At 40.0% G+C, this 27526-nt stretch overlaps 1 protein-coding gene across 2 annotated transcripts in view; it reads right to left on the bottom strand.

The window, feature by feature from the left end:
* Positions 1–778: 778 nt before the first annotated feature.
* LOC143275702 (uncharacterized) overlaps positions 779–27526 on the bottom strand; it is a 42126-nt gene continuing 15378 nt past the window's right edge. The window contains exons 8-17 of one of the 2 annotated variants that reach the window (XM_076579984.1): positions 23795–23848; positions 20195–20231; positions 19382–19416; positions 18333–18351; positions 16566–16871; positions 15445–15596; positions 10125–10244; positions 7871–7951; positions 6223–6372; positions 779–5199 (exon numbers count right to left, since the gene is read on the bottom strand). In XM_076579984.1, the coding sequence (XP_076436099.1) occupies positions 5074–5199; positions 6223–6372; positions 7871–7951; positions 10125–10244; positions 15445–15596; positions 16566–16871; positions 18333–18351; positions 19382–19416; positions 20195–20231; positions 23795–23848 (1080 nt within the window). In that variant the 3' untranslated portion in view covers positions 779–5073. Of the gene's footprint in view, positions 5200–6222; positions 6373–7870; positions 7952–10124; positions 10245–14097; positions 14130–15444; positions 15597–16565; positions 16872–18332; positions 18352–19381; positions 19417–20194; positions 20232–23794; positions 23849–27526 lie in introns of both variants that reach the window. The other variant, XM_076579988.1, reaches the window with a different exon arrangement.

Here is a 27526-nt window from a genome sequence, read left to right as displayed (position 1 = left end):
CATGCATGGTTATGAAAATGGCCTAGTGGTGACAATGAACCAATGAAAAAAAGAAGTTACGATGTGAGAGCCATGTTATGTGTTCATGTGAAAGATTGTATGAGTGTTTGTGTGTGTATGTGTGTGTGTGTGTGTGTAAGTGTGTGCATGTGTGTGTGTGTGCATGTGCGTGTGTGTGAGTCCATGCATGCTTGCATGTTTGTGTGTGAATGAGAAAGTGTATTTGCGTGACTTAATCAGTGAGATAATTTCTGCATGTATTAGGACTGGTATGTTGCATTTCAGGAAACTATGAATATTGCCTGGCATTGATGAATGATCTTTCATTAGAGGATTAAAAAAAATGTAACCTGAACATGAATACAATAAAACACAATAAACAAAATTATGTATCATATCCAAAACAGACAATTCACATGTCTGAGCACAAAATGAAAATAAAGTAGTGAGGATGCTCAGTTATAAAGTAAAAAGACAAAAAAAAAGAAAAAAAAAAAAAAAAAAAAAAAATCAAGACTTTCAAGAAAAATTATTATGGGTGATTGTGCCACACAGCAAGACAGAAAAAAAGGTAAGGAAGAGAAGACAGAAAGAAAAGGAAAAAGGTCAGAAACAAAGAGACTGATAGAAAAGAGGAAATTTCTGGCACAGAATTCCCAGAAGGTTGGAGGGATATCAACCATCCCTGTGAGGGTCCTTCACTATTCTAATTACAATTAACTAAAACTGGTGGCATGCTCATTTTGAGAGGCACATTCAAGGATCACAAACACCAACATTAACTTTGCATCTATATTTATTTTATGTGCACACATCACTAACACTATGTGTTTCCTGTAGCCATGGTAACCACACACCTCCCTAGGCATGCTCAGTATGGAGAAAGTGATGCTAAGTGTCATGGTGGCATGTCAGGAATGCCAAGGAAAATGATGTTCAAACAGTTTAAGCGTTGACAGTAACAATTTGTGTTTTGATGACACAAATGCATATGGTACATGTCACAAAGTAGCTAGACACTGAGCAAACTTAACAAACATACATACACACAGATACAGTCTCATTCTTTCTCACTCACTTTCACACTAAAGAAAGCACACACACACACACACACAGAAACTCATACACTCATAAGAAAGGTAAAATAGTGATTCACACAACTTTTTTGTTATACACAGTACTGGCATTTCAGTGCATGTTACACCAGAAAATCACACGAAAAAAATTGTGTAACGTTAGCTATTATCACCCATCAGATGGGAAAAAATCAAAATGAAAAAAAAGGATGTATGTTATATAAACACTAAGAAATAAACTATATAATCACTACATAAAATGCCACAATGCATAATTCTCCCAGCCACTGATACTGATTCTGAAACATTGCATCGGGCTGTATAAGGCAGGCTGGTAAATACCAGCTGAAATCCTTTATTTCATGAACAAAAAAAAGGAAAAAAAGCATTGATGCTTTCATTTTCGTTTGAACTCAGACATGAGTCTTTGTTTCACCATATGTAAAAAAAAAAAAACAACAACAAAAAACAAAACAAACAAACAAACAAAAAAACAGGATGCCTGCAGGTTTTCTTGCAAAGAATTCTTTTGGCCACATCTGGGGCAATTTGTTTAGGGAAAAAAAAAGAAGTCAGAATTGCATATATTTCAATTTGTGTCACTGTCCTGGTGTTACTTCAATTTCTCTGCCCTTTAATGCATGAGCAGTCAAAGACACAGCACACACACACACACACACACACACACACACAGAGGACCCAAGAATTTAGTCAAGAATTTAACACAATCACCTTCTCCTCTATCACTGGCACTGGCCTTGAATATCTCTATGACGTGCTTTGTTACTATCCCATCTCAAAATGCTGCACTATCACCTTTTGGCCCAGTGTTTTCCTCCAGCTGAAAAATATACTCCCAGTATATTGATTGCCCGTAAGCAAGAGTCATGGCTGGTCAGTACCTGGGTATGAGCAGTGAGATACCTGCAGCCCGTGGCCTTTGGGCTGAGTGATTTCCTCTGTTTGTAAATGATGCTTCAAGTCAGTTGAATGCAACCAGCCATGACAAAGTCAAGGCTCATTAGTATCAGTATCAGTAACACAAGATCATTTGTTGCGTTCGGACAAATACAAACATACATGCTATACCACATTTGCTAAGCAGATGTCTGACCAGCAGTGTAACCTAACGTGCTTAGTCAGGCCTTGAGGAAACAAAAAAATATGTACATAATAATATTCGGCTCATTAATAGCAGAGTAGCAGTATAGAAAGGTAGAAGCTCAGTGTCTTGTCGAGTGGTCAGGTTGACTTCTGACCTCTGTGGTAGCCAAGTGCTTGTTGACAGTCACCAGGTGTCTCTTTGTACACATCTACCTGGGTGGCGCTATCTATGGCCCAGGTGTTACTTGAGATGACACCATGTGGTACTGGTTGGCATGGTTGGTCACTTAAGTTATGTAAATGTCTTTTCTTCTTCTTTTTTACTTAAATCTAATGTAATTCATACTGAAATAGTACCCAGGATCAGTTGTAAATTTCAAGGAATTCATGACACTGATACCCCAAAACTATAGTTACCACGATTCTAATCCAACATATATTTTTGATCTCATGACCTATACGCTCGCTGTGCGGCTATAGCATCTGTAAGTAATGCATTACATTTCAGTTATTCAAATAAGTAACACGTGTAAAAATCTTATAAAAAATACATTATCTGTATAGTGGTGGGTAAATATATATACAAAAAATAATCACCAGTAAACATTATACAGACAATATAAAAAGATACATATCAAAATATTAATCTGCGTAAATCGTCTGCACAAAGGTAATTAAGTAATCTGAAAAACAATCTGCATACAAAAAAATACAAAACACAATACCACAACAAGAAATTGGTCAGTTAATCTTACCCCACAAATCCTGGAAGAGTTGTTTCACAACCTGACAAACAAAATGCTGACCATGTCTGTTCTCCACACACGTATGCTTAACAGGATTGTACAAAGCATTATATAAGTAAGACGTGATGAAGAGTCTGTGTAAGCTTTTGCACATGGGTCCAGAGAGAAAAGAGTATCCACATTGTACGTAAGTAGTCTGGGTTCAAACCTGCAAGAGAAGGGAGGGAAACCACCCATTTCCCAACCTTCATGTAGGACAATAGAGTCAGCTGTGATTTAAACAACAAACAAATGATCTAAACAAATGACCTGATACTGCTAGAATACTGATGATTAAGTCATTGACACCAAACAACACTGAGAGGATAAAAAAAAACAAAAAGAAAAACAACAGTAGCACACTTTGTATTGGCATTAGGCAACATGCTATTTGTCAATTACTCCCCTTTCTCTCACATAAATACACAATTTGGAAACTGTGATGAATAGATAAAAAAAAAACACAAAAAAAACAAGCAACAAAACAATCCAATCCAAGCATTTCTTCTTGAAGAGGAAAGCAGCACAAAACATGAAAATTAGGGCCGAGGGATTTTGTTTTCTTGCCTGGTCTTCACTCAAACATGTATAAACTGGTATGACACACATCTCTTCACTGCTACCCAACGAGCATCATAATTATCACTGTTATTGTTTCCAGGTGTCAAAGCCTGCAGACTGATCCATATCACACACACACACACACACATGGAGAGAGAGAGAGAGAGGGTTTTTTTTTTTTTTTAGCTGACTGCAGAGGGCCATATGAAGGCTGACAACATGGACAGTCATGCATGTAAACCCAGGATATACCTCTTCTGTTGATAAGAGAAAAAGCTAAAATATAACAGTTATTATCTATAATACATAAACATATATATTCATAAATCGATCGATAGATAGGTAGACAGATATTTATAAATCGATAGATAGATCAACAGACAGATAAATAGATAGAAAGAAAGACAGGCAGGTGTGTCTGTCTGTATGTATGTAAGTATGCATGCATGCATGTATGCCAAATGTATCAAATTATCAAGTCTAAAACCTGACAACAAATGTAAAGACCTTCTAGAATCATTTGGGACCAGCAAGGTGTCACATGAACAGCGAAGAGGCAACAACAACAACAATGGAAAAAAAAAGTAAAAAAAACAAACCCCAAAACAGAAAAAAACACACTCACAAAAGACAACCAGCCACAATCAACAACAGCGATAGAAAAGAGAACATTACTGGCACAGAATTTAAAAAAAAAAAAGCACACCATCATCAATGCAGACGACAACTCTATGCAGTAGTGCAATGGAACGCAGACAGAAAGAGCATTGAACACTACAGGACACACTTCAGTGACAGCACAGCACACTTCAATGCAGCACAATCTCCTGCACAGCCTGTCACAGAGAATAATACCACCCTGAACACCATCCACTGAGCACCTCCATGTAAACGGACAAACAGGATGATGGCAGGACGAGAGGAGGGAAGAGCAGGAGGAAGGACACCGACAATCATCACCATATTATTTCAACAACAACACCAACAACAAAATTAGGTAAAGATAACAATAACACAAACTATAACCACAGTATCACTAATGATTTTTTTGGTAAAGATAATAACACAAACAATAATCACAATGCTATTAACGATTTTGGTTAAGATAACTTTCTAAGAACACGAACAATAATCACAATAATTATCATTAATAATCTGAGCACAAGAACACAAACAATAATACAATATCATTTTTTTTTAAAATTTGGTAAGAATAACAATCTAAGAACACCTTTAAAAGTTTGGTAGGGATAACCATCTAAGAAAACGAAACAATTATCACAATATTATCAATAATGTCGGTAAAAGATAGAAACAACACAAAAAATATAACAATCTAAGAACAAAAACAACTATCACAATATCAACAATAACAACAGTAAAGATTAACAATGCCACCATCATCACAATATCATCAACAATGCAGGTGAATACAACAGCTCAGCATGCTGACCAACATACACAGCAACATCTGTCCCCCTTCACCAAGCCGCCCACACCCAAGGAAGGCCTGCGAACGCTGGTTACCGTCGGCGTGTTGTGGTCACTCAGCTTTTACGCACCAGGTGCTGCAGCTTGACATGTGCCTGTGACTGACCGGCTGCCGCGTTGCCCAGCAGTACCACCGGGTGCTTCTGGTGGTGTTCAATCAACATCGGCACGCTCTCGAACGACTGGTCAACACACAAATGTACCAGTGCTCCTCACTTCATTCACCTTTCCCCTATGATAAGGCACATCTGACATCATTCAGCTTTTCTCACATGATACAGGACAGCTCACATCATTAAGCTTTGACCATACGATACAGGACATCTCACATAGTTACGTTTTCACCATACAAAGCAGGACATATATCGTTCAGCTTTGACCATACGATACAGGACATCTCACAGTGTTCAGCTTTGACCATACAATACAGGACATCTCACATTGTTCAGCTTTCACCATACAATACAGGACATCTCATATTGTTAAGATTTCACCATATGATACAGGACATCTCATATTGTTCAGCTTTCCCCATACAATAAAGGACATCTCATATCATTCAGCTTTCATATCGTTCAGCTTTCACCATATGACACAGAACATCTCATATCGTTCAGCTTTCACCATATGACACAGGACATCTCATATTGTTCAGCTTTCACCATATGACACAGGACATCTCATATTGTTCAGCTTTCATATTGCTCAGCTTTCCCCATACAATACAGGACATCTCATATCGTTCAGCTTTCACCATACGATACAGGACATCTCATATCGTTCAGCTTTCACCATACGATACAGGACATCTCATATTGTTCAGCTTTCATATTGCTCAGCTTTCACCATACGATACAGGACATCTCATATCGTTCAGCTTTCGCCATACGATACAGGACATCTCAAATCGCTAAGCTTTCACCGTACGATACAGGACATCTCTTATCGTTCAACTTTTCTCACATCATACAGGAAAGAAACTATATAATCTATCCTTTTCTGAAAGGAAAATGAGCACACTACCCAGTTACAACAATTTTACCATAATTCAATGATTTTGTGAAAGAAAAAAATCCTACAATGACGCCGACGAAGACCGGCATCCTGGGTGGACTTTTTTTTCACAAAGAATAGTGAGGGAAATTTCTGTCCTGGGGCACACAAGAGGTGATCAACCAAAGGACCAGCAGTCCTAATGAACCTACCACTTCTCCAGGCTTCTCATCCCCCAGGGCCACTTTGCCGTCAAGACGTTTACGGATGCGCAGGTTGTTGACCTGACCGTTGTGGAACACCACTAGTGTGTAGGGAAATCTTGGGTCCTTGGCACTCATCCGCACCAAAAACGCCCCAGACTGCACAAGCAATGGTTTGTTATTTTCTAATCTATGTGTGTGTGTGTGTTTGTGCGTGCATGTGTGTGTGTGTGTGTGTGTGTGTGTGTGTGGTGTGTTGGGTGAAGAGAAACTTGGGCTCCTTCAAACTCACCCACACCAGACTGCACCGCGAGGCATAATTTTCATTTTTAATATACATGGCATCTGTGTGTGTGTGGGGGTGTGTGTTTGTGTGTGTGTGTTTGAGTGTGTGTGTGTGTATGCGTGTGTGCTCATGTGTGCACAAGTGTCCATGCATTTCTTTAATTAAATTTTCATGTCTGTCCACACAGCACAGCTTTGAACAAAGAATTCAAAGCAAAAACACACAAGAAAATCATACAGATACCTGTGAGGTTGGGGTGAGAATACAATAATTGATTCCAAAATTAGAGAACAAAAATTCAAACAAATGCTCAAGTGAGAAGACAAGGTCCACATAGTAACTGGTCATCCACCTCATGGATGCACAGTGGGGAGTGTCACTCAAGTCTCCTAAACCAACACTGCAGGTGTTTGTATTTATCAGGCCTGGTGGATTCTGAGACATCATGAAAGGAAGTACAGCATACAGTGTTGTCATGAATTCCCAAACTGAAATCTAAATGGGCCTTCACAGCAGCAGTATCAGCATCAAACTTCATCCTTCAGGGGGAAAAAAAAAAAGTCCAAAAATCTGTGGCCTTTCATGACTTGCTCTCAAGGGACTTCAGTTTTGATTTCCCTTCTGCTTCCTTGTGAGTGGTGAGTTCCTGTCAAAGTCTTCAGCGATTGCAAACTCATGGTGTTCTGTCCAAGAAGGGACTTTTTTTACTCAGACTAAGATGCTCCAGCATTCCAGCATTGGATGCATAAGGCAGTCACCAAGACACTCCAAAGTCCATGGTCCTCAGCCAGTTTGCTGTGTCAGCTCAACATTTGTGGTCTCTCTCCACTGTTTGCCACCACTTCATCTTGGTCTGCCTGTCCCCTTCTCTTGAAGGGACCTGGTGGCGATCTCTACTCCAGGGTGGACACTCACTCGGTCTGGCTCCACAACTAAGGGATTACTGCAGTGAGAGTTATCCTCTGTATGTTGAATCATGCAGTACTGAACACCAGTGACTTAACAGCAGCGTTGGATCTCCTCTGGTGTGTGGCCTCATGCTGAAATAACACTGACTGCTCCCCAGAAATTGCTGGCACTAAGACTGCAGGTTGAGCATTGTCAGATTAAAGCCACTAATAGAGTATGGGAGATGGGGCAGCAGAAGAAAAAAAACTGAAAAAAATGTCACCAGAAAAAAGTCATTATGAACGATAAGCATCAGTCATAAGTGTAGAGCAAAAGACCTAAGAACTGTCCAATTTATTCTTGTACAACAACAGTACGGTTCATTAGGGTCCACAACTGAACCAAAAGCTACAGCAATGATGAGGGCATAACTGGGGCAAAAAAACCTTAGCTCCAGCAGTCACAGGATGTGGATGGTGTTACCTGGCCAACTGCCCTGACACGCTGATCGCCAATTGTTCGCTGGAGGTCCCCATGGTACCAGTCGTAACGGGCTAGTGGATCCTGACAACAGCAACCATGGCAATATAATGCAATTTGATTCAAACTACTTCATCCAATCAAAACATTTCTCAGAGCAAGAGTGAGAGGGCAAGCAATGACTGAGTAAGAGGACAGCTGATTGATGATTTGTGCAAATCGGTCGCATTAAACATCTTTCCACCCCCACTAACATACTTACCATCTATAGTTATACAAACACACTAACTCCACTACCATCTATACAGGTACAAAACACACACATACAGAAATCAATCAATGAATCAATCAATCAAAGTGTGGAGTAGCAGGATGGCTACTAGTCATCTTTTCAGTTTTACCAAATACACACTGAAATCAAATATTGTTGCTGATTGCGCAACTGACCTCACAAAGGCCAAAGGATACCTCTGGAGCAAACCTATTCTGCCCTGACTTGGCAATAGGCAAGGCCAAAACCATCCGGAACACACACACACACACACACACACACACACACATTCTCACAGACCAGCCTGGACCTAAAGTGGTCCAGGGGACCTGCTGTCACCACCTCCAAAGGCAATACATTCTATTCTGGTTTTGTATGATAGTCAGTCATGTCCAACTATGACCATCAGAATGGCTGAGGAGGTAGCTGCTGTCCTGCCTATCAAGGCTAGAATTTTATTATGGTGAAAAGTGTCTTGCCCGAGTTACACCCCCAATCTCTTGCCCAACAGGGCTCTAGGATAGTTGGCAAGGAGATGGTCCCTGAAGGCCAACTGGCCCCCGAAGCTGCAGCATTAAGAACCAGTGCAACTAATTCCCACCGCAGTGGAAAAACCACTGATCATACAGCTCTCACTTTGCTGTTGACCCATCTGTAAGCTTATGCGGTACACCCTAAGGAACAACAACTTCACTTTGCTGTTGACCCATCTGTAAGCTTATGTGGTACACCCTAAGGAACAACAACTTCACTTTGCTGTTGACCCATCTGTAAGCTTATGCGGTACACCCTAAGGAACAACTTCACTTTGCTGTTGACCCATCTGTAAGCTTATGCGGTACACCCTTAGGAACAACAACTTCCTGCACTGTATTCTGCAGGCTGGACTGTCAGGGCAGCAGTGTTGTGCTCAGTGCTGTGGTAATATTCTTTTCCGTCAAGGCCTGACTAAGCGTGTTGGGTTATGCTGCTGGTCAGGCATTTGCTTAGCAGATGTGGTGTAGCGCATATGGATTTGACTGAATGCAGTGACGCCTCCTTGAACTACTGATACTAATACTTTTCCATCATTCCTGCAGTGTGGATCAACTGAGTTTCAGTTTCAAGATGTCAAAGCATGCAGACTGATATATGCCAGACCACATGTGCTGTGTTAAAAAACAGAAAAAGGAGCAGATGTTTGACCATCACTTAAACCCAATGTGCTGATCTGACCTTAAATGCCTATCCTAGGTTTGTGTATGATATTAACATAAAATATAAATATATAAACAAACACACAAATGAATAAACTACAACTGAAATAAGACAACCAAAACTGGCAATGTTCAGCAAGCCTATGTCCAACCACACATACGCGTGCACTCACACAAGCATGCAAATGCTCACACACAAATTTATGCACAAATACACACATACATACACACAGATATACAACACACATGCAATATTTTGCAGTCTCACAGACACCAAGGCTCAACCCTCAACTGACAATTGTATGATCACACAAGCAGACGTGGAGAAATAGTCCATTATGGATGTGCCACATGATGTCTGGTGGTGTTGGTTTGAACCCAGCATGCCACTCTGCACTGGACTCTCTCAATGTCCTACACTTCACCTGCAGTGCATGGGTTCCACTCTGTGGCTGTACATTCCAGTACTGCTCCTGGAAGTGTCATCTGGGCTAAGCAACACCAACTGTAAGTTCAAGCTCAATCACTGGCCCTACGAGTGTCTTGTGTCAACTGACTTGAGCTAGGCACCATCCACTATACTATTCAAGCTCAACCTCTGGTCCTACAAATGCCATGTATCTACTGATTTAAGCTAGGCACCGTCCACTGTACTGTTCAAGCTCAACCACTGCAGTGGTTTCAGTGACAGCAGACTTCAGCATCACCTTATCCCATGTTACGACCAGAAGTACTGGCCATCACAGACCAGACCATCACACCACTTTCTCTGCCCACAAACTGTACTCACCGGCACGAAGGAGGCAGCATCATCATAGATTTCTTGATCGTCCAGGTCAGGTGGAGGTCTTGTCATTGGTTTTGCAGCCTGCTGAGGGACCTGCCCTGGAGAAGCTGGGGGGTGGGCATTCTGATACACACACACAGACACACACACACTGTGAATAGACTAAAAAGGGCACACATTCAAATACACAAACCTGCACAAACACACACACATATGTATCTACACACACACACACACACACACACACACACACACACACACACACTTACTAACAGTGGAAACTGAGGAAATCACACATTCAACTGCACATACCTACACAAATACACACACTCAGTTACTGTGTATGAACTGAGGATGAAACACATTCAACTATATCTGGCTACATACACACACAGTTACACACACACACACACACACACACAACCCCTACCCAACTCCTCACCCCTACAACATACACACACACACACACACACACGCTCACCTCTCTTTTCCTTCCTCACAAACCCTCACCCCACCTCCATAAAACCAGTATCAACAGAATTGAAACAGTGACTACTAGGAACGACATACACATAATTACACGCCTTACCAGACAGAGATAAATAGGCAGTAATACATAGAAAAGAAAACTGGAGGGGGGGGCGGGGGAGGAAACATAAAACAATAAAGGCACATGCAAAGACAAACATGCTGACAAAGGAAAGGAAAATACAAAGACAAAATGGTACACACTTTTGCAGAGTTCAGCACTATGTGAAATGCAGCTAGAAAGCAAGAAAGATGATTAAATACAAACTGCAAGCATTTGTTAATATATATATATATATATATATATATATATATATATATATCGCAAGATCACAAGATAATTTATTGTCCTTAAATGGAGATGCTTGGTGTGGTGGCACAGAGTTAAATTCTATACAGTACAAATATAGACATGCATAAGCCATTTAGCTAATTTGCATATGCACAGAAGCACACAATCTCAGCTGCATCAAATATCCATGTGCCTGCCATCAGTCTCCATTCACACTCATTGTAAAAAGATTACTAAAGAAATGTAAAACAACCTTCACATATAAACGAGTAGGTTACAATAATAAATAAGCCCCAAAATCAAGGAGAGTTTATAACATAGATGAAAAATCAAATAATCAAATACATAAATAATGGCAACAACAATAACAATATCAATAATAGTAATAATAATAAGGATGATGATAATAACAATAATAATGATAACAGCAACAGTAATAATAATAACAACAATGATACTACCACTGCTACTACCACAATCACCACCACCACTACAACTACGAATAATAATAATAAATGAATGAATGAATGAAGACTCCTTGTCCCATACTAAAAACTAGGCACACCCTGGGATTAAAATACAACAATCAATACCTAAAAACTAACAACAGTAATAAATCTGCAATATTAAAGAACACACACACACACACACACACACACACACACACACACACACACAACATTATCAAAGCCTAAGATGAAGAATAAATTAATAATACACAATGAAAAATAAAATGTGCACAGTCATAGACACACACACATATATGTAGTATTTCCTAAACAAAGTAAGAATAAATTAGTAATACATGATGAAAAATATGAAAAATAAGCTGTCAGTATAATGTAAGACTTACAGTTTGAAAAATACAGAAATAAGCACAATCTAAAAACAAACATAATCAGCATCTAAGACTTATGGTTAAAGACAAAACATGGTCAATGGAATTGCTCTCTACGTCACAACATAATAGACCAGACCCAAGTTTAAAATTTATGAAACTAAAATATCAAGCAAACACACACACACACACACACACACACGTGAGCGTGCACACATTCGTACACACACATCACACAAATTGAATGAACACACCATAATTAAAAGTCAATCAGCTCACTGAACCAGGCAGCCAGGCATCAACCCAACAAATCAGTCAAAAACACTCGGTCACACAATCAGTGAGTCGATTCAACCCCTTGAGTGCCATGGTAAGTAATAATTATGTATACACAGTTATATCACTGATGACATTAACAAAAGAATGGAAATAACTCTAGGAGGCTGAAAATTCAAACATCTGATCTTAATCTCCAAAACAGTTTCTTGGTTTTTTGCTGATTGTTCTAGGTACTGATTTAGGACTTGAAACACAACTTTCTTTTTTTTCTTTTTTTTCCCCTGAGACTGAAGGGGTTTTCAAGAGATTAATGCAAACAGCAACAAAAATGGTATACATATTCAAGCTGATGTGGATACCGGTCAAAAAACAACAATATCCTTTGTATGAAAACATAAACTTTCTGCGTTTTCTCAACACAACAAAACAGGAATGTTCCTTTCTGGGGGAGATCAAATAGAGGAAAGGAAGAATTTCTATTCAAACTATTCAAGAGTATGTGATCAACAAGGCCTCATTTTTATGAAACATTGATCAGTTCAAATTTAAATGTCAGTTGAACCAAATGTTTATCAAACAGCAAATGTCTTCTGATTTCATCTGCATTTCTTCTTTTAATTTATTTCCCCTGATGGCACAGGTAATAATATGAAAGAACATAAGCAGCAAATGGGCTCAAATTAACAGAGAAGTTTCTACCAACATGACCAAGTTAAAGAAGACATAAATATGTAATATCAGTGAAATCAAGCATAAAGTGATCTGTCATTTATTAGTACATCTCAGCAAGTAAAGTTGATTACAGTACTGGAAAAAAATTCACACTGACGACAATGATTAGTGAGCAACAACACACGCCCTGATAAAGAAATAGAGATAAGAGACAGAACATGATGTGAACAAGCAAATCAGCACTGGTTTAACTGGACAAAGGATGAAAGGATAAAATCACCTGCATGGTCTTTTCAAACAATTCTCAACAGACAACTACGCTGACTTGGAGCAATCTTTTTTTTTTCTTTCTTTTCTTACTGCACAGCTAAAAGTAAAATATATGAAAGAAATGTTATTTGACTCTTTGTGTGTGTGTGTGTGTGTGTGTGTGTGTGTGTGTGTGTGTGTGTGTGTGTGTGTGTGAATAAAATCAATGAGTTATAAAATCTACAGTGAAAAATAATAGTGTTTGGATCATTTTTGCTCTTCTTCTTTATTTTTAGACTTTTTGATAAAATGAATGAATGACACTGAATTCTGCAATGGAAAAAAACCTATTCAGATCCTTGTTTTCCCTTTTCTTTCTTTCTCTTTCTTTTCTTAAATAGGAAATGAATGGGTGAGGAGGAAAAAGCAGTATTTTGATCTCTGACTCGACTCCAGTTTTACTGAGGTTACCATGAAAAAAGAATTATCACTACACATTTTGCACACATCATGACCTTTTGCTTTTTTCACTTGAACCCCTGACATGGACGGACTGAAAAAAGTTCTAAAGCCAAGTTGATGGCTAAGGAGATCTGATACCAGTGACTTTACAGTCACATTGTTTTCCTGCCTTTGCTTTCTTCGCTCGTCACAGTTAAAATATATCCCATCTAGAATTTTAATTTTGTCTTCAATGCAGTCAGCAAAACCAAACAATAACTGAACAGCTGGGGAATAAGATGTAAAGGGAGAAAACTGAGCACTATCATACTCAGATGGAGAGATCTGAATAGTGCTTTGCAAGCATGAGTGAGAGAGAGAGAGAGAGAGAGAGAGAGAGAGAGAGAGACAGACAGACAGACAGACACAGAGAGAGAGAGAGACAGAGACAGACAGACAGGGAGACAGAAACAAAGATAGAAACAGAGACAGACAAAGACAGAGACAGATACACACACAGAAAGACAAGAGGGACAAAGGGCAAACACTGTGAGTGAGTTAAAGAAATGTTGAAAATAGCAGCTGCTATGAAGCAGTTCTGTCTACAAACATACAGTAGCACCCTGTACTATTTCTCAGTTAAGAGGCCAAACCACACTTGGTGAAATGTCCCTTACCGCTTTGTCAAAGCTGCTTTGTTTCACTTGGCCTACAACCAGAATGTTACACACTTAAGTAGTATCACATTTCCATGTTACACCACCTGCACAGGCTCATGCACAAAACTCGTGCATATATATGACAATCAGACTGACTGGGTGCACACAAAAACCTGCAATGGTGATTGAGAAAACTGACAAAGAATCTGTACAAAGCAAACGTCACCAAACATGTTCAGGTGAGGACGGATCAGAAGAAGCATGGTCAGTAAAGTAAAGAATGACCCAAATGTTCATACAGCCCAAGTGTTATAGCCATCACCAGTCTGTACCATTACACTCTTGTGTGGTGATGAGGGGGCTGAGGGTGGGGGCATTTCGGGGGAGGTGGAAGAAGGGGGTGGTAGGTCATGGGGATTACAGGCTGAGGTTGGGGGTAGGCACAGTGGGGGTGGCTGCATGGGAACAAATGGGTGTGGAGACAATGAAGGAGAGGAAATGATGGGTGAGAGGACATTATGTTTGATGCTTTCCCCACACCAACATTCCTCCACTCTCTTAAAAAGAGTGCTGTGTTCAGCTGCCTGTCAATCCACACTGGGGGCATGGGGAGAGGAATGGATATAGTCCTGAATGCAGAATTATATCTCTAATAACTTTCTCCTCAAGTTACGTGTATTGCACATTGTGTGTCCCACCTGTCAACAGACCCTTTCTGTCTGCTACACAAAACAAATGTGTTACCATATTAAAGCATCAACTGTTTGCACGAAAGTGTGGACAAAATTAGTGATGTCCTTATGTATGTTTCGTAAGTTGACTGTTTCTTGAGAAACTAAATGAGAAAACAAAACAGTGCTCCATGTATATTTATTTATCTGATCATTCATGTTTTGTCACCAGTTACAGCAACTTCTCCAGACATTGTGTAAAACATGATCTGGCCAACTTTATGTTTCAACAGTGACCTTCCCCATAAAACAATGTAGGATGCTAACTACTTGCCTTTGTGGAAACCATGACAGAGTACTTGCAAATTGGCAGAATGCATTACAGATTTACTTTTCACTACCTCTGCACTTTAGAGATCACTAGGTCTCCATTTCGTGTTTCATACAAGGATTGGGGCACAGGGGATACCAGGTAGAAGGAGAAGAACGTAGACAAAGCATGCAACAACGACCACAGCATGGACTCTGCCCAAGCACCCGTTTTGCTGGCACCAACACAAGGGCTACAGCATGCAGAGCAGAGGGGGTTCATACTACAGCTGGGGACACAAGAGTGAGAGGAGTTACATAAGCAGGAGAACCACTGTGGACCACATGACATGCACAGCACAAGGCAAGAGAGGCCCGCCAGCACCTTGTTGGGATCAGCTTTGGGCAGAGTGACAACCCTGGGTTCGCTGGGGTTCCTGTCTGTGGGCGGCACACATGCAGGTTTCGAACCTGAACTTGGACAGCCATGCTTTTGGGCATGGCTGACCCCTACCTGGGGCTTTGGGGTGAGGATTTCTGTAACACGAAGTCGCACCAGATGATGATATAAGCACCTGCAGACAATGTTGTAGTTGTTTTGTTTTTTTTACTCTGAGTCATGATGAGCTGAGCGCAAAGGGGCCACTTTAGGGCTGTGTTTTTGTCTTGCTCTCCAACTGGACGTACAGCACACAATTGCAAACAAGAAAAAAAGAAGCAAGAGCTGACCTGAAAACATGAACAATTACTGGTGTTCGAATGATAAAAGACGAATTTTCAAAATTTCTACACTATAAAAGTATAATTTCTTTAGTTTAAATTCCTGTCTTTTAGAAGAGAGTCCTTCCTATAAAACAATACAGAATGCAGAACATAACTTTTCAAATGACCTTGGTAAACACTGTTCATGACTTGAAAGTAAGAATCCTTAAGATACACTCAAACACACACACACACACACACACATGATCAACACAGGACACATGATATATATGACAGTCATGATCCACTATTATCTGCTAAAAGCGCAACAACACACATAAGACGCATCATCAAAACAGCAAACTCATTATCTGTATTCCAGAGCCATGGTCCACTGTTAACAGTTAAGAACCAGACCACACACCTAGAACCTGCGCTCCATATTGGAAGCACAAGACTTACATCCAAGAAAGTCTGCTATGATCCTCTATCATCTGCTAAAAAACAAAACAACAACAGCGAAGCACACAGCTTTTGTTGCATGGCAGAATGGTTTTGTTGTGTTCTCTGAACCCCCAACCTCTCTGAATGTTCTGCACTTGAGTAAGCCTACTCCATTCTCCCCACTCATTTCGGAAAAAAAAATTGGCAAAAAACAAAACAAAACAAAAAAACCACAAAAAAACCCCACCAGCTTTCCTGTCATTTTTTGCAACACAAATCAGTCTAAGCTCTTTCTTGAAAAAAAAACACAACCCACAACAACAAAATAATACCTATGATCAACTGCACAAAACAGCTCACCTGGCTTGTTATCTGACTTGGTCTGGAACAACTTCTTGGCATCCTGCACAGTGACTGGGGGTGGCCCATAGATCTTGGGATCATGACTGCTGTCGGTGGAGGAGGGGGGAGGGCCCCCCTCATCATCCACTGACACCTTCCTCAGCCCCTTCATCACATTCTGCAGGTCGCTCATGTTGAGGGCAATGCCTCCAGGAGGCTTGGCTGCGGTGCCAGGCTTGGTGGCTTTGGGAGCAGTCTGGGTTGGCAGTTTTGGGTGGGGGTGGGGGGGCAGCTTGGGGGGCAGTTCAGGGGCAGGTGGCATTGCTGCACAGCAGGGATTGACACAGCATGACATGTTCAATTCATTTCAAAAGACATGTATTGTCCGCTTCAAGCAATTAAAACAGCAAAAAAAAAGTGTTTGTTCATCGTCCAGCCAACTGCACTGGGTCCGTATCAGGATTGCCCAGCTAGATAAAACTTCAACCCCACTATAAAGAAAACTCTGTCAGATCTAAAATGTTTATCAGGTCACAGCCACACCAGACACATTGCTCCCTGGTTTTATATAGCATGACATGTTGTGAACATTATTTCTGGGGTAGTGGAGGCAAATGTATTGATGAGAGAGAAAAAAATGAAAAAGCAACAATGTATCACATGCTATTCTCAAGCAGTACAAATTTTAGCAGAGATCAATGCGTAAACAACACACACACACACACACAGGAGTAAAAATGAAAAGTACGAATGAACAAAAACATTAATTTGGAGGAAAAAAAAATCTGACTGCTGCATATTGCATGTTTTGTATGCTGCGTAAGTGGTGTATGTTGTAAACTATTGTGTAGACTTCATTTAAAAACACGGAAAAAAACCCAGGTGAGGACAACTTCATAAAAGTAGACGTTTTCACAAAATGTTAAAAAAAATTGTGAGATTATTCAAATTGTGTTGCTGCATATGATTTACTATTGGCCATTTAATGAAAACACTAATATATGTTTCAGGCACAAATGTACCATGAACAGCTTGAAAAATGCATTAGAAAAGTCAATATTCCAACCAAAAATGTAGTGCCATTCAGTGGTTTATAAATGATAGTTGTGGCTTTTCATTAAAAAACAAAAGACCCCCCCCACCCCCTCCCCCAATGAAGCAACATTCAAGAAAGCAATTCTGGTTATGAGTGGTGCTCAATACACTGACTGCATGTTACCCTTCTTGTCGAACCCCCCCCCACCCCCCTCCCAAACCCCCCACCCCCTCCCCCCCCCCAGAAAATTGTGCAAGTTCCCAAGTGATCTTCGTTTTTATTATTTTTCGTGAACCAGGTATGCTGTGTGTGTGTGGTACAATGTGGAGTGATGGCCTAGAGGTAACGCGTCCGCCTTGGAACCGAGAGAATGTGAGCGCGCTGGCTCGAATCACGGCTCAGCCGCCGATATTTTCTCCCCCTCCACTAGACTTTAAGTGGTGGTCTGGACGCTAGTCATTTGGATGAGAGGATAAACCAAGGTCCCACATGCAGCATGCACTTAGCGCACGTAAAAGAACCCACGGCAACAAAAGGGTTGTTTCTGGCAAATTTCTGTAAAAAAATCCACTTCGAGAGGAAAAACAAATAAAACTGCACACAGGAAAAAAAAAAAAAAAAAAAAGGGTGGCGCTGTAGTGTAGTGACATGCTCTCCCTGGGGACAGCAGCCTGAATTTCACACAGAGAAATGGTGTATACTGCATGTTGTGAGGAAACTGAACACCAGACCAACGGTCATATACTCACGTGGTTCTGGGTCTGGGCTCTGCAACAAAGAAACATCACATCACTTTTGACATCATAACACGTAACACCACTTGTGGAACAGGACACACCATGACACTTGTGACATCAGGACACATCACATCCCTTGTGACATCAGGACACATCATATCACTTGTGATATCAGGACATTATTATGACATGACATCATGTGTGACATCATGACATGCCATGTGTGACATCAGGGCATATCACATGTGTGGTATCTGGACACATCATGTTATTTGTGGCATCAGGACACATCACACCCCTTGTGACATCATGTCACATCATGCCACTTGTGACATGTCACATCACGCCACTTGACATCATGACACATCACATCACAAGTGACTTCAGGACACATCACATCCCTTGTGACTTCAGGACACATCATATCACTTGTGATGTCAGGACATATGGCATCAAATGTGACATCATGACACATCACACCATGTGTTACATCAGGGCCTATCACATCATGTGTCGTATCTGGTCACATCATGTCACTTGTACATCATGACACATCACATCATGTGTGGCATCACGTCACATCACACCAATTGTGATGTCAGGGCAAATCAGATCATGTGTGATATTAGGACACATCATGTCACATGTGATATCGGGACACAGCACATCATGACCTACATCACTTGTTACAACATGACACACCGCATGTGACAACATGACACACCACGTATGATATCATGAAACACCACTTGCGATCTCAAGACAAATCATGTTACTTGCGACATAACTGAAAAAACAAACAAACAGAGAACATCTCAGAGACCGAGAGAGAGAGAGGGAGAGAGAGAGAGAAGTCATCACATTAAAATAAGTTTGTGACTGCCCATTTTGAAGTCTTAAAAAACAAAAACAAACAAATAAAACTCACTGCACTGAATCAAGTTTGTGATTATTTCTACGAAGCTGTACAAGTGCCTCTGATGAAACAAGACATAGAGAATCAACACAGAAAGAAAGGCAGAGTTCCAAGGAACAAAACAACAAGAACAACAAATGCTTACATCCTCTGCTCCCATTTCATATATGTGTCCAGGATCTGGTAAAAACACACGAACAAACACACATGTCTTGTTCATTATCTTCCACATGCAAAGCTCTACACGCAGAGACATCCATCACACACTTAATGTGTTAAAATAAGTACATTAAGACATTACTTTACAATAAGACGTTCTTCTTGTCATGTGGAACTCAAATTATTTGCAAAGCATCATTTTGAAATTTAAGTACTGTGTTAAACCATCAGCTTGGAAAGTGAATAGAAAAAGGCTAATACCAGTTCAGAAGAAACCAATGCTGGTTTTAAAGCATGCACCATGACGAGAAATTATGCTCTCATCAGTCATCTAGCACAAGGTGATTTACTTAATCACCTTAATGAAATCATTTGCTACAAAACTGTGTGTCACTGAACATAGTAGTGTGGAACTAGAGGACAGGGATAGGCCAAACACTGGATATTTTGCAACTGACGAACCTATCTATCAAATCAAATAAGCTAGGGTTTTGTCCCTGTTCATTTCTAATCCTGAAATTTGTAAAAAATCATCAAGAGTTGTTAGTGTTATCTTTCAGAACCATCCAAAAAAGTAGTGTTTTATCAGTGACTTGTGATAAGAAAGCTGTTTACCCAAAATCCTTTGTCTTTTCTTTCTTGATCATAAGATATAAAGACAGAATCATCTACAGCAGTAACCACTGACCAAACTACACAAAGCTCCATCCTTGCCCAAAGATTTGAACCACTGTATAAAGCTGGGGCTGTAACAAATGTTTCTGTTGGCAAGAACTTCAAGTTACAGTAACACACCCACCTTCAAGTGGAGGTGGTGGGGGAGGCAGTGTGGGACTCTGGAAATTAGAAAAAAAACAACTCAGGTCAGATAGCATGAACATTTTACACACACAAACACACATACGCATGCATACACACACATGCAATCAGTGCATGCACTGACACATATTAATGTAGAATACAACAACAACAACAACAACAACAACAAAACTGAACAGAGAATGCAATCTGATAAACACTGCCGGGTTTAAGGGCACGAATGTTGTGAAATGGTGGGAAAAAAGCAACTGACAAGCAAGCTTCTGATTAGAAAAAAAATGTTATCTTCAGAATGTGCATCATAGGAATACAAATACGCAAGCAGGAAAAAAAGAAAAAAAAAAGTCGAGCTGTACTGTAGCAACATGCACTCCCTGGAGAGAGCAGCCCGAATTTCATATAGAGAAATATGTCGTGACAAATGTGACACAGTATAATATAACAATACAATGGTCAAAAGTTTTCCAGCTTGTGTCAAGACTTTCTCAGGGGGAACACGACACCCTCATGACATGACACATCACCTTTCCCGTGATGAGAGCAACAGGAACCTGAACATAAGTTGCCGGGGCATGACTGACAGTTTACAGACGTGGCCAATACTACGCGTTCTGCAGATACAAAGCGCATTGGGTTTCGCTGCTGGTCAGGCACCCGCTTAGCAGATGTGGTGTAGCGTATATGGATTTGTCCTAACGCAGTGATACCTCCTAGAGTTACTGATACTGATATTCTTATTGCGAATGGGGTGGCTAGGGATCTTAATCAGCCCCTCACTAGCATGCATGCGTGTGTGTGTGTGTGTGTGTGTGTGTGTGGATGTGTGTATGAGTGTCTGTGTGAGCGTGAGTGTGTGTGTGTGTGTGTGTGTGTGTGTGTTTATGTTGTATTCTGAAATGCTCCATGCCAAAAATGGGGTAAAAAATGTTTAAAAAAAGTTAAAATCTTGAAATATTATTTGTGTGTGTTAACGTGGACAGAGATATGGTAATGATTATTACAGCATTATGATATGGCAATTTACCCATACTGTGTAACTACAAAATTTTACCTCTACACTGGAAAAGGAATTCTGTCTATACTTTTAATTCATTCACATTGCTGATCTGCTATTTCTATTTCAGCCAGAAAAGCACTTGTTGACAAATCAGTTAATCAATAAATGACACATTATAACACAAAGTACCTGAGAAATAATAATAATTGGCACTTTTACAGCACTCTATCAAAAAACAAAAAAAAACAAAAAACAAAAAAGCCTGCTCTAGGTGCTTCACAAAACGCATGATACTAAGTATCATGAAAAAAAAACAACAAACACATCAAAGTTATAATTACAGACCAAAAATGTACCTAGCAAACTACAAACATGCATGAACACACTGCAGACAGACAGACAGACAGGACAGGCAGGCATACACACATGCATACACACAGACATAAAGCCTGAAAAATGATATAAATAAACTTTCTTAATCTTAATACCTAATACCTCTTTGATAATCAAGACCTACAGAAGGTGGAAGGTGGCAGAATGGTTGAGACGCTCAGCTGCCAACATAGAAAGTCTGTGAGGGTGTGGGTTTGAATCCTGCTCTCGCACTTTCTCCCAAGTTTGACTGGAAAATCAAACTGGGCATCTAGTCATTCAGACCAGATGATACGCCGAGGTCCCATGCACAGCACACACTTTGCGCACTGAAAACGAACCCATGGCAACAAGAGTGTTGTCCTCTGGAGGAAGAGGGGTGATTCTTCTTTCTGTTACATGACCAACATCGACTTGCCGATGACTGTCGTGGTTCATGCATGCTGGGTATTTTCATGTCTCCATAACCAACCAAAAACTGACATGGGTTGCAGGATCTTTAATGTGCGTATTTGATCTTCTGTGTGTGTATACACACGAAGGGTGTTCAGGTACTAGCAGGTCTGCAAATACGTTGACCTGGGAGAAAGGAAAAATCTCCACCCTTTACCCACCAGGCGCTGTTACCGTGATTCGAACCCTAGACCCTCTGATTGAAAGTCCAATGCTTAAACCACTCAGCTATTGCACCCATCTAAGGACTTTCACGATAGTACACATTTTGGAATGGTTCCAAAATGTGTGCAGTCTTGATAGTTTTGATGTTTTCTTAGATCAGCCACAACGCCTCAGATGCTGGGATGTAATTTGGAGGGTTTTCTTTGTTTGCATGCATGTATGTGTTGTTTTTATATTTAAGTTTCTTATCTGAAAATATCATAATGAAATAGCTATGTTTTATGCATCAAGAAACATTGCTAAAATATACTTCGTTTTTCAACCAGCTCAAAATCATAATCTGTACATCCCATAATTTCAAAATGCTTTCAGTAGAAAAGTTGTCCAGTTTCCTTTCAGAAAATAAAACATGGTTTGCATATTTCCGACAAAAAATGTAGCCTGTGGAATTTTCTGTAAATTTGTACCCATTTTCACTGAAAATACCCTGGCAGAGGCCATGCAGTAAAAGTTATATTTCCCTGTCAGTGATAGGTTAAATGTGACAATTGTTAATTAAACTACTCATCCAATAATTAGTCATCCTCATGTAACATTAGGCATCATTTTTATTTTGTTGTTGTTTTTCTGTTTGTTTTGCTCAATTAATTTTTCAGTTTGACACACTGTGAACATCATGCACAATCACACAAACCTTTGCATTAAATCACTGACTGAATATCCATAAACTTTCATTTGTGCATTTGTACTCGCTCATGTGCGCACGCACACACACACACACACACACACACACACACAAATAAACTGAATCTCTCACATTCCACCATACATCAAATACACATACAAGCACACACTAGATAATAACCATATTACAGGCACATGGTGCAAAAGGTTTGCAGAGATTCTTAAAGTTTCCGTATTAACAACATCTTTTGTTCTAATGTGGACAGAATGCAGAGAGGAACCCTGTGTATATCTGATGGGAAATAAGGCCACAGTGTCTTCAGAAAATTTTAACAAAAAAATTTTAACAGAAAATTTTTAACAAAAAACACAGCCCCTTCCTTACTAACACACACACACACACACACACACACACACATACCTACACATGCACACACAAAAACGTACAAAGACAACCACTGTGCAGACTTACTCAAGAACTAATCCACAGAATCTTAAAATGCTGAGAAAATGTATGAAACCCCATCATGTAAGTTTTATAAAAAGAAAAAAAAAGAGAGAAAAAGACAAAGAAAGAATGAAAAGAAAGAAAAGATGAAGCACATAGAAAATAAAGAAATAACACTTTCAGTGATATATTATTTCCTAGAATATTTTAAGCAGAAACTATTAAATTAAAAAAAAAACACCAAAAAAACAACAACAAAAAGCAGAAAGAACAAAAAAACAAAACAGGATGGTCATCCCAAAAAAGTGAAACGCTGCAGCTATATATAGATACGGGTATAGGAGGAATACAGAAGGTTGTACAAGCCAAAACAAGCACAGACACCAGAAGCAGAATCTATCTTGCTAGACATAGAACAAGCTTCCAAAAGTATATTGTAAACACCATCTCAAAGCACACACCTGTAAGGTGGCCACACCATCCCCATCATCATCTAACTCATACACCGATCCACCCTGGCAGAAGTAAACACAAAAGTGTCAGCTCAAAACAACACACATCATGGATAAGACATCATTCAAATTTACGTTTGTCACCCTTTAGGTGAAGGGGAGAGGGCAGGAGTGACTTCACTCAAGTCTGTCACTCCAGAATCACAAAAAACATGAAGCGACGGAAACCTAAACTGCAGTATTAGTAACAAGAAATCAAATACGATGATAAAATGGAAGATGATTGCTGAGTTTATACAAATTTCATATGGATAAAGTTTATAAAAACTGTAGGCTGTAAAACAATACAGAAGTGTCCAACATTTCAGACATAAGGTCTTTCTTCAGGATCACTGAGTTAACTGTTTTTATAACATTTCTCCATTTGTAAGAAATCAAACTGGCATTCAATTTGTGTGTGTGTGTGTGTGTGTGTGTGTGTGTGTGTGTGTGTGTGTGTGTGTGTGTGTGTGTGTGTGTGTGAGTGTGTGTGTGTGTGTGTGTGTGTGTGTGTGTGTGTGTGTGTGTGTGTGTGTGAATACAAGTCAGCAAGTAGACAAGAAATCCAAAAGACCTAACCATGAGCCATTTTTTTTTAAAAAGACAGAGATAGAGAAAAAGAGACTAATCTCCTGAATGAGAGATAGAGGGGAACACACACACACATACACACACACACACTGTTGGCTATGCCGCAGCCATCTGTTCTGTAAATTTTTTTTCAGGATATATATGTATCTATATATAAGTATCCATATCATCTGTATAGATATCCATTTCAAAGGCATTAGTTCATAGCCCTATTTCTACATTCCTTTAATGTACTTCATAATTATGTTAATGGTTTTAGTTATTATCATTATTGAACTGTTACTGTTAAAGCTAATTTCATGTTAGTTATGCATTTCTTGGTAGTTTTCTACCTTTTCTGTATTATCCTGACTTCTCTTTCCCCTCTCCCCACCCCACCCCACCCCACTTTTTTTTTCTTTTCTTAATCATCTAATATCACTAATAGTGAAAAGACGCTAAACTAAAGAACAAACACACACACACACACACACACACACACACACACACACACACACACACATACACGCTTTTGGCTATGCTACAGCCATCCATTCTTAAAAGTTTTTTTTCAGGATATATATGTATCTATATAAGAGAAAAAAAAAGTGAGAGTGATTCAAACCCTTTTCAAATATCATCTGAAAATCAACCTGAAAATGCTCTGTACACAAACAACATCATCAATTACAACAACTGTGACAAGAATAAGAACACAAACAAAAACAGCAGTTGACAGCAAGCAGTAACAAAGAATCAAGAAGAGAGCACTGTGCCTGACACTTCCAGGTGATGTCATCCACCCTCATGCTGTGCTGACGAGGAAAGGACACACACACATACAGAGGAGAGATCCACTTCTGATTAAAGCCACATCGAGTCTATAACTTCTTCGAACAGGAGTTGAGTTGATCAGGGTTTCACTCAACTTAGTGACTGGCTGAGAGTTCCAGACATGTGGTAGGATGTTTATACATAATGTCACAGTTCATGCCACTTGGTACACCTATGAACAAAAAGTCACAAGATAACCTGAAAGAGTGCTTAGCAGAAGATGCTTTGTATGTATAACACCAACAACACCAAACACCCAGACAGCAGCATCTTCCAAAACTGAACCAAGACACAGCATGCAGGATTGGGGCCCATGGCATAATACTGGATACACACAACACAGGGAGAGGTTAAACATGCCACTGCCACATCCAGGTAGAGCTTTCATTTGATTCACAGCCACACTTTCCTTTCTGGGTGTTGGGGGAGTGAGAAGGGGTGGTTCAGGTGGAAACTGCAAGATCTTTCTCTGCACCCATCAAGTCTTTTTTAAATGGTAATGCCACCCTGACGAATTGCTTACTGGCACGTATCAACACCTGTGCCTTGTGTGTTCCAGGTTTCTCTGTGTGAGCAACATGACACAATGAGATGGTTCCGAGCCTGGCAAGATGGAGATAACAATGGTAATGCCATCAAAGGTCATGGCAGACTGATAAGTCACTTAGTGTCTTGGACTCAAACAGCCATGGGTTCAGTACCCAACAGAGGTGCATCATCGTGGGACTATTTGGCTCTGGCTGTCTCCAACACAGAGTGGAATGCCTTCTATAGGCTCAAAAGGAAAAACTGTACAACACATTCCTGGACTATAGTTTCCCGACCACCACAACAGGTCAAATACTAATGACCTGTGATGATAAATGATGAAACGAAGTATAGAGTACAGTTCCCTCACATGATCTCAAACCAACAGACTGCATAGCAGCATCACACGATCCTCATCAGTGATTAAATAAACTTAAAAAGATTAATGTATTGAATTCTGAGACCTCATGGTGACCACATTCACCTCTCCTCTACTTCAACACTTGGAACAGGTTAGCATCAAACATAGTCTTCCACATCACAGATCCATAGCGACTGATACTGGAAGGACTGGAAAGGAGTTTCAACACGAGAGGGTCCGCTCATTCAGTCTGGCTCCATGACAAAGCAGAACAGAAATCACAGCAGACATGACATGCCTCAGTACTGTCGACAACAGGAGGATTAGCTAGTGTCCTGCATATGCTGAAACAGAAAACACTGAAGTGACAGGGTCTCCTCTGGAAGGTGGCTGCATGGAGACTGACACTTACAAAAGTATATGCTGGACAAAATGCCATTGCAATCTGCCATGTCTTATCTCAACATCTCCCCTAAGTTGTAAAGATGGGGAGCAATAATTCTTACTCAAATCTAAGGTGAAAAATTCAACAGGTTCTTTGACAGCAGTAAATATACCAAATGTACTGTGATTTCCTTCACCAACAACACTACCCTCACCATCTAATGTTAGGCTAGGAGTTAAACATGGTCACCACTGCCACTTGTGAACAGAAAATTCTTACAGTTCAAATCAGTCTTGATTTCTCCAACTGAGATAATAAAGTGATTATGCTTCTGATTCTGAAGTCTACTAATGACACAGTAGGTGGACTCTGATGTTGTACTTTGTTCTGCTTTGTTATTGTTTTTTCCCCTTGTCTTTGTGCACCCTTCTGTCTTTGGGCAGATCACTTTTGTGACAATTTACTTCACGGAGAAAAAGAAAAGAGAGACAGAAGTATAAGACACCCATATGCTAACACATGCCACAAAGTGACCATTTCTAACACCAAGAGTTTGGAATCAATGTTGGCTCAGTGACTGGAATAACTGGTGTTCTGCTACATTAAATCAACAAGAATAACCAAATAAATAAGTAAACAATCTTCCAAAATAAAGACAGTTGAGGTACAATCCACAATTGGTGCACAGGTCAAAGGCGAGGACATGGGGCCTACAGGAAAAACAGGACACTTTCCAACCCCTATGAGAAGAATGTTAAAAATAGACATCCAAGGCCAGGGTGGCTCAAATGCACTGAAGAATTCAGGAACGAAACCATTGAACCAAGTGGGTGGGAATAACAATGTCACAACCATTCATGTAAAAACCAAACTCACAACCACACATGCATGGAAAATGGAAAAGAAACAAATGAATAAAAGATCACTGAATGACAACATGTTAAAGTATGTAAATATTCTTACAGCATCAGTGTACCCTGGTCCATATCTGTGAGAAAGGGAGGAGAAAAGGAAAATAAATATG

This window comes from Babylonia areolata, chromosome 2 (assembly GCF_041734735.1).
Source record: "Babylonia areolata isolate BAREFJ2019XMU chromosome 2, ASM4173473v1, whole genome shotgun sequence".
NCBI lineage: Eukaryota > Metazoa > Mollusca > Gastropoda > Neogastropoda > Buccinidae > Babylonia > Babylonia areolata.
The sequence above is the reverse complement of the archived record's forward strand: the minus strand, read 5'-3'. Positions and strand labels throughout refer to the sequence as shown.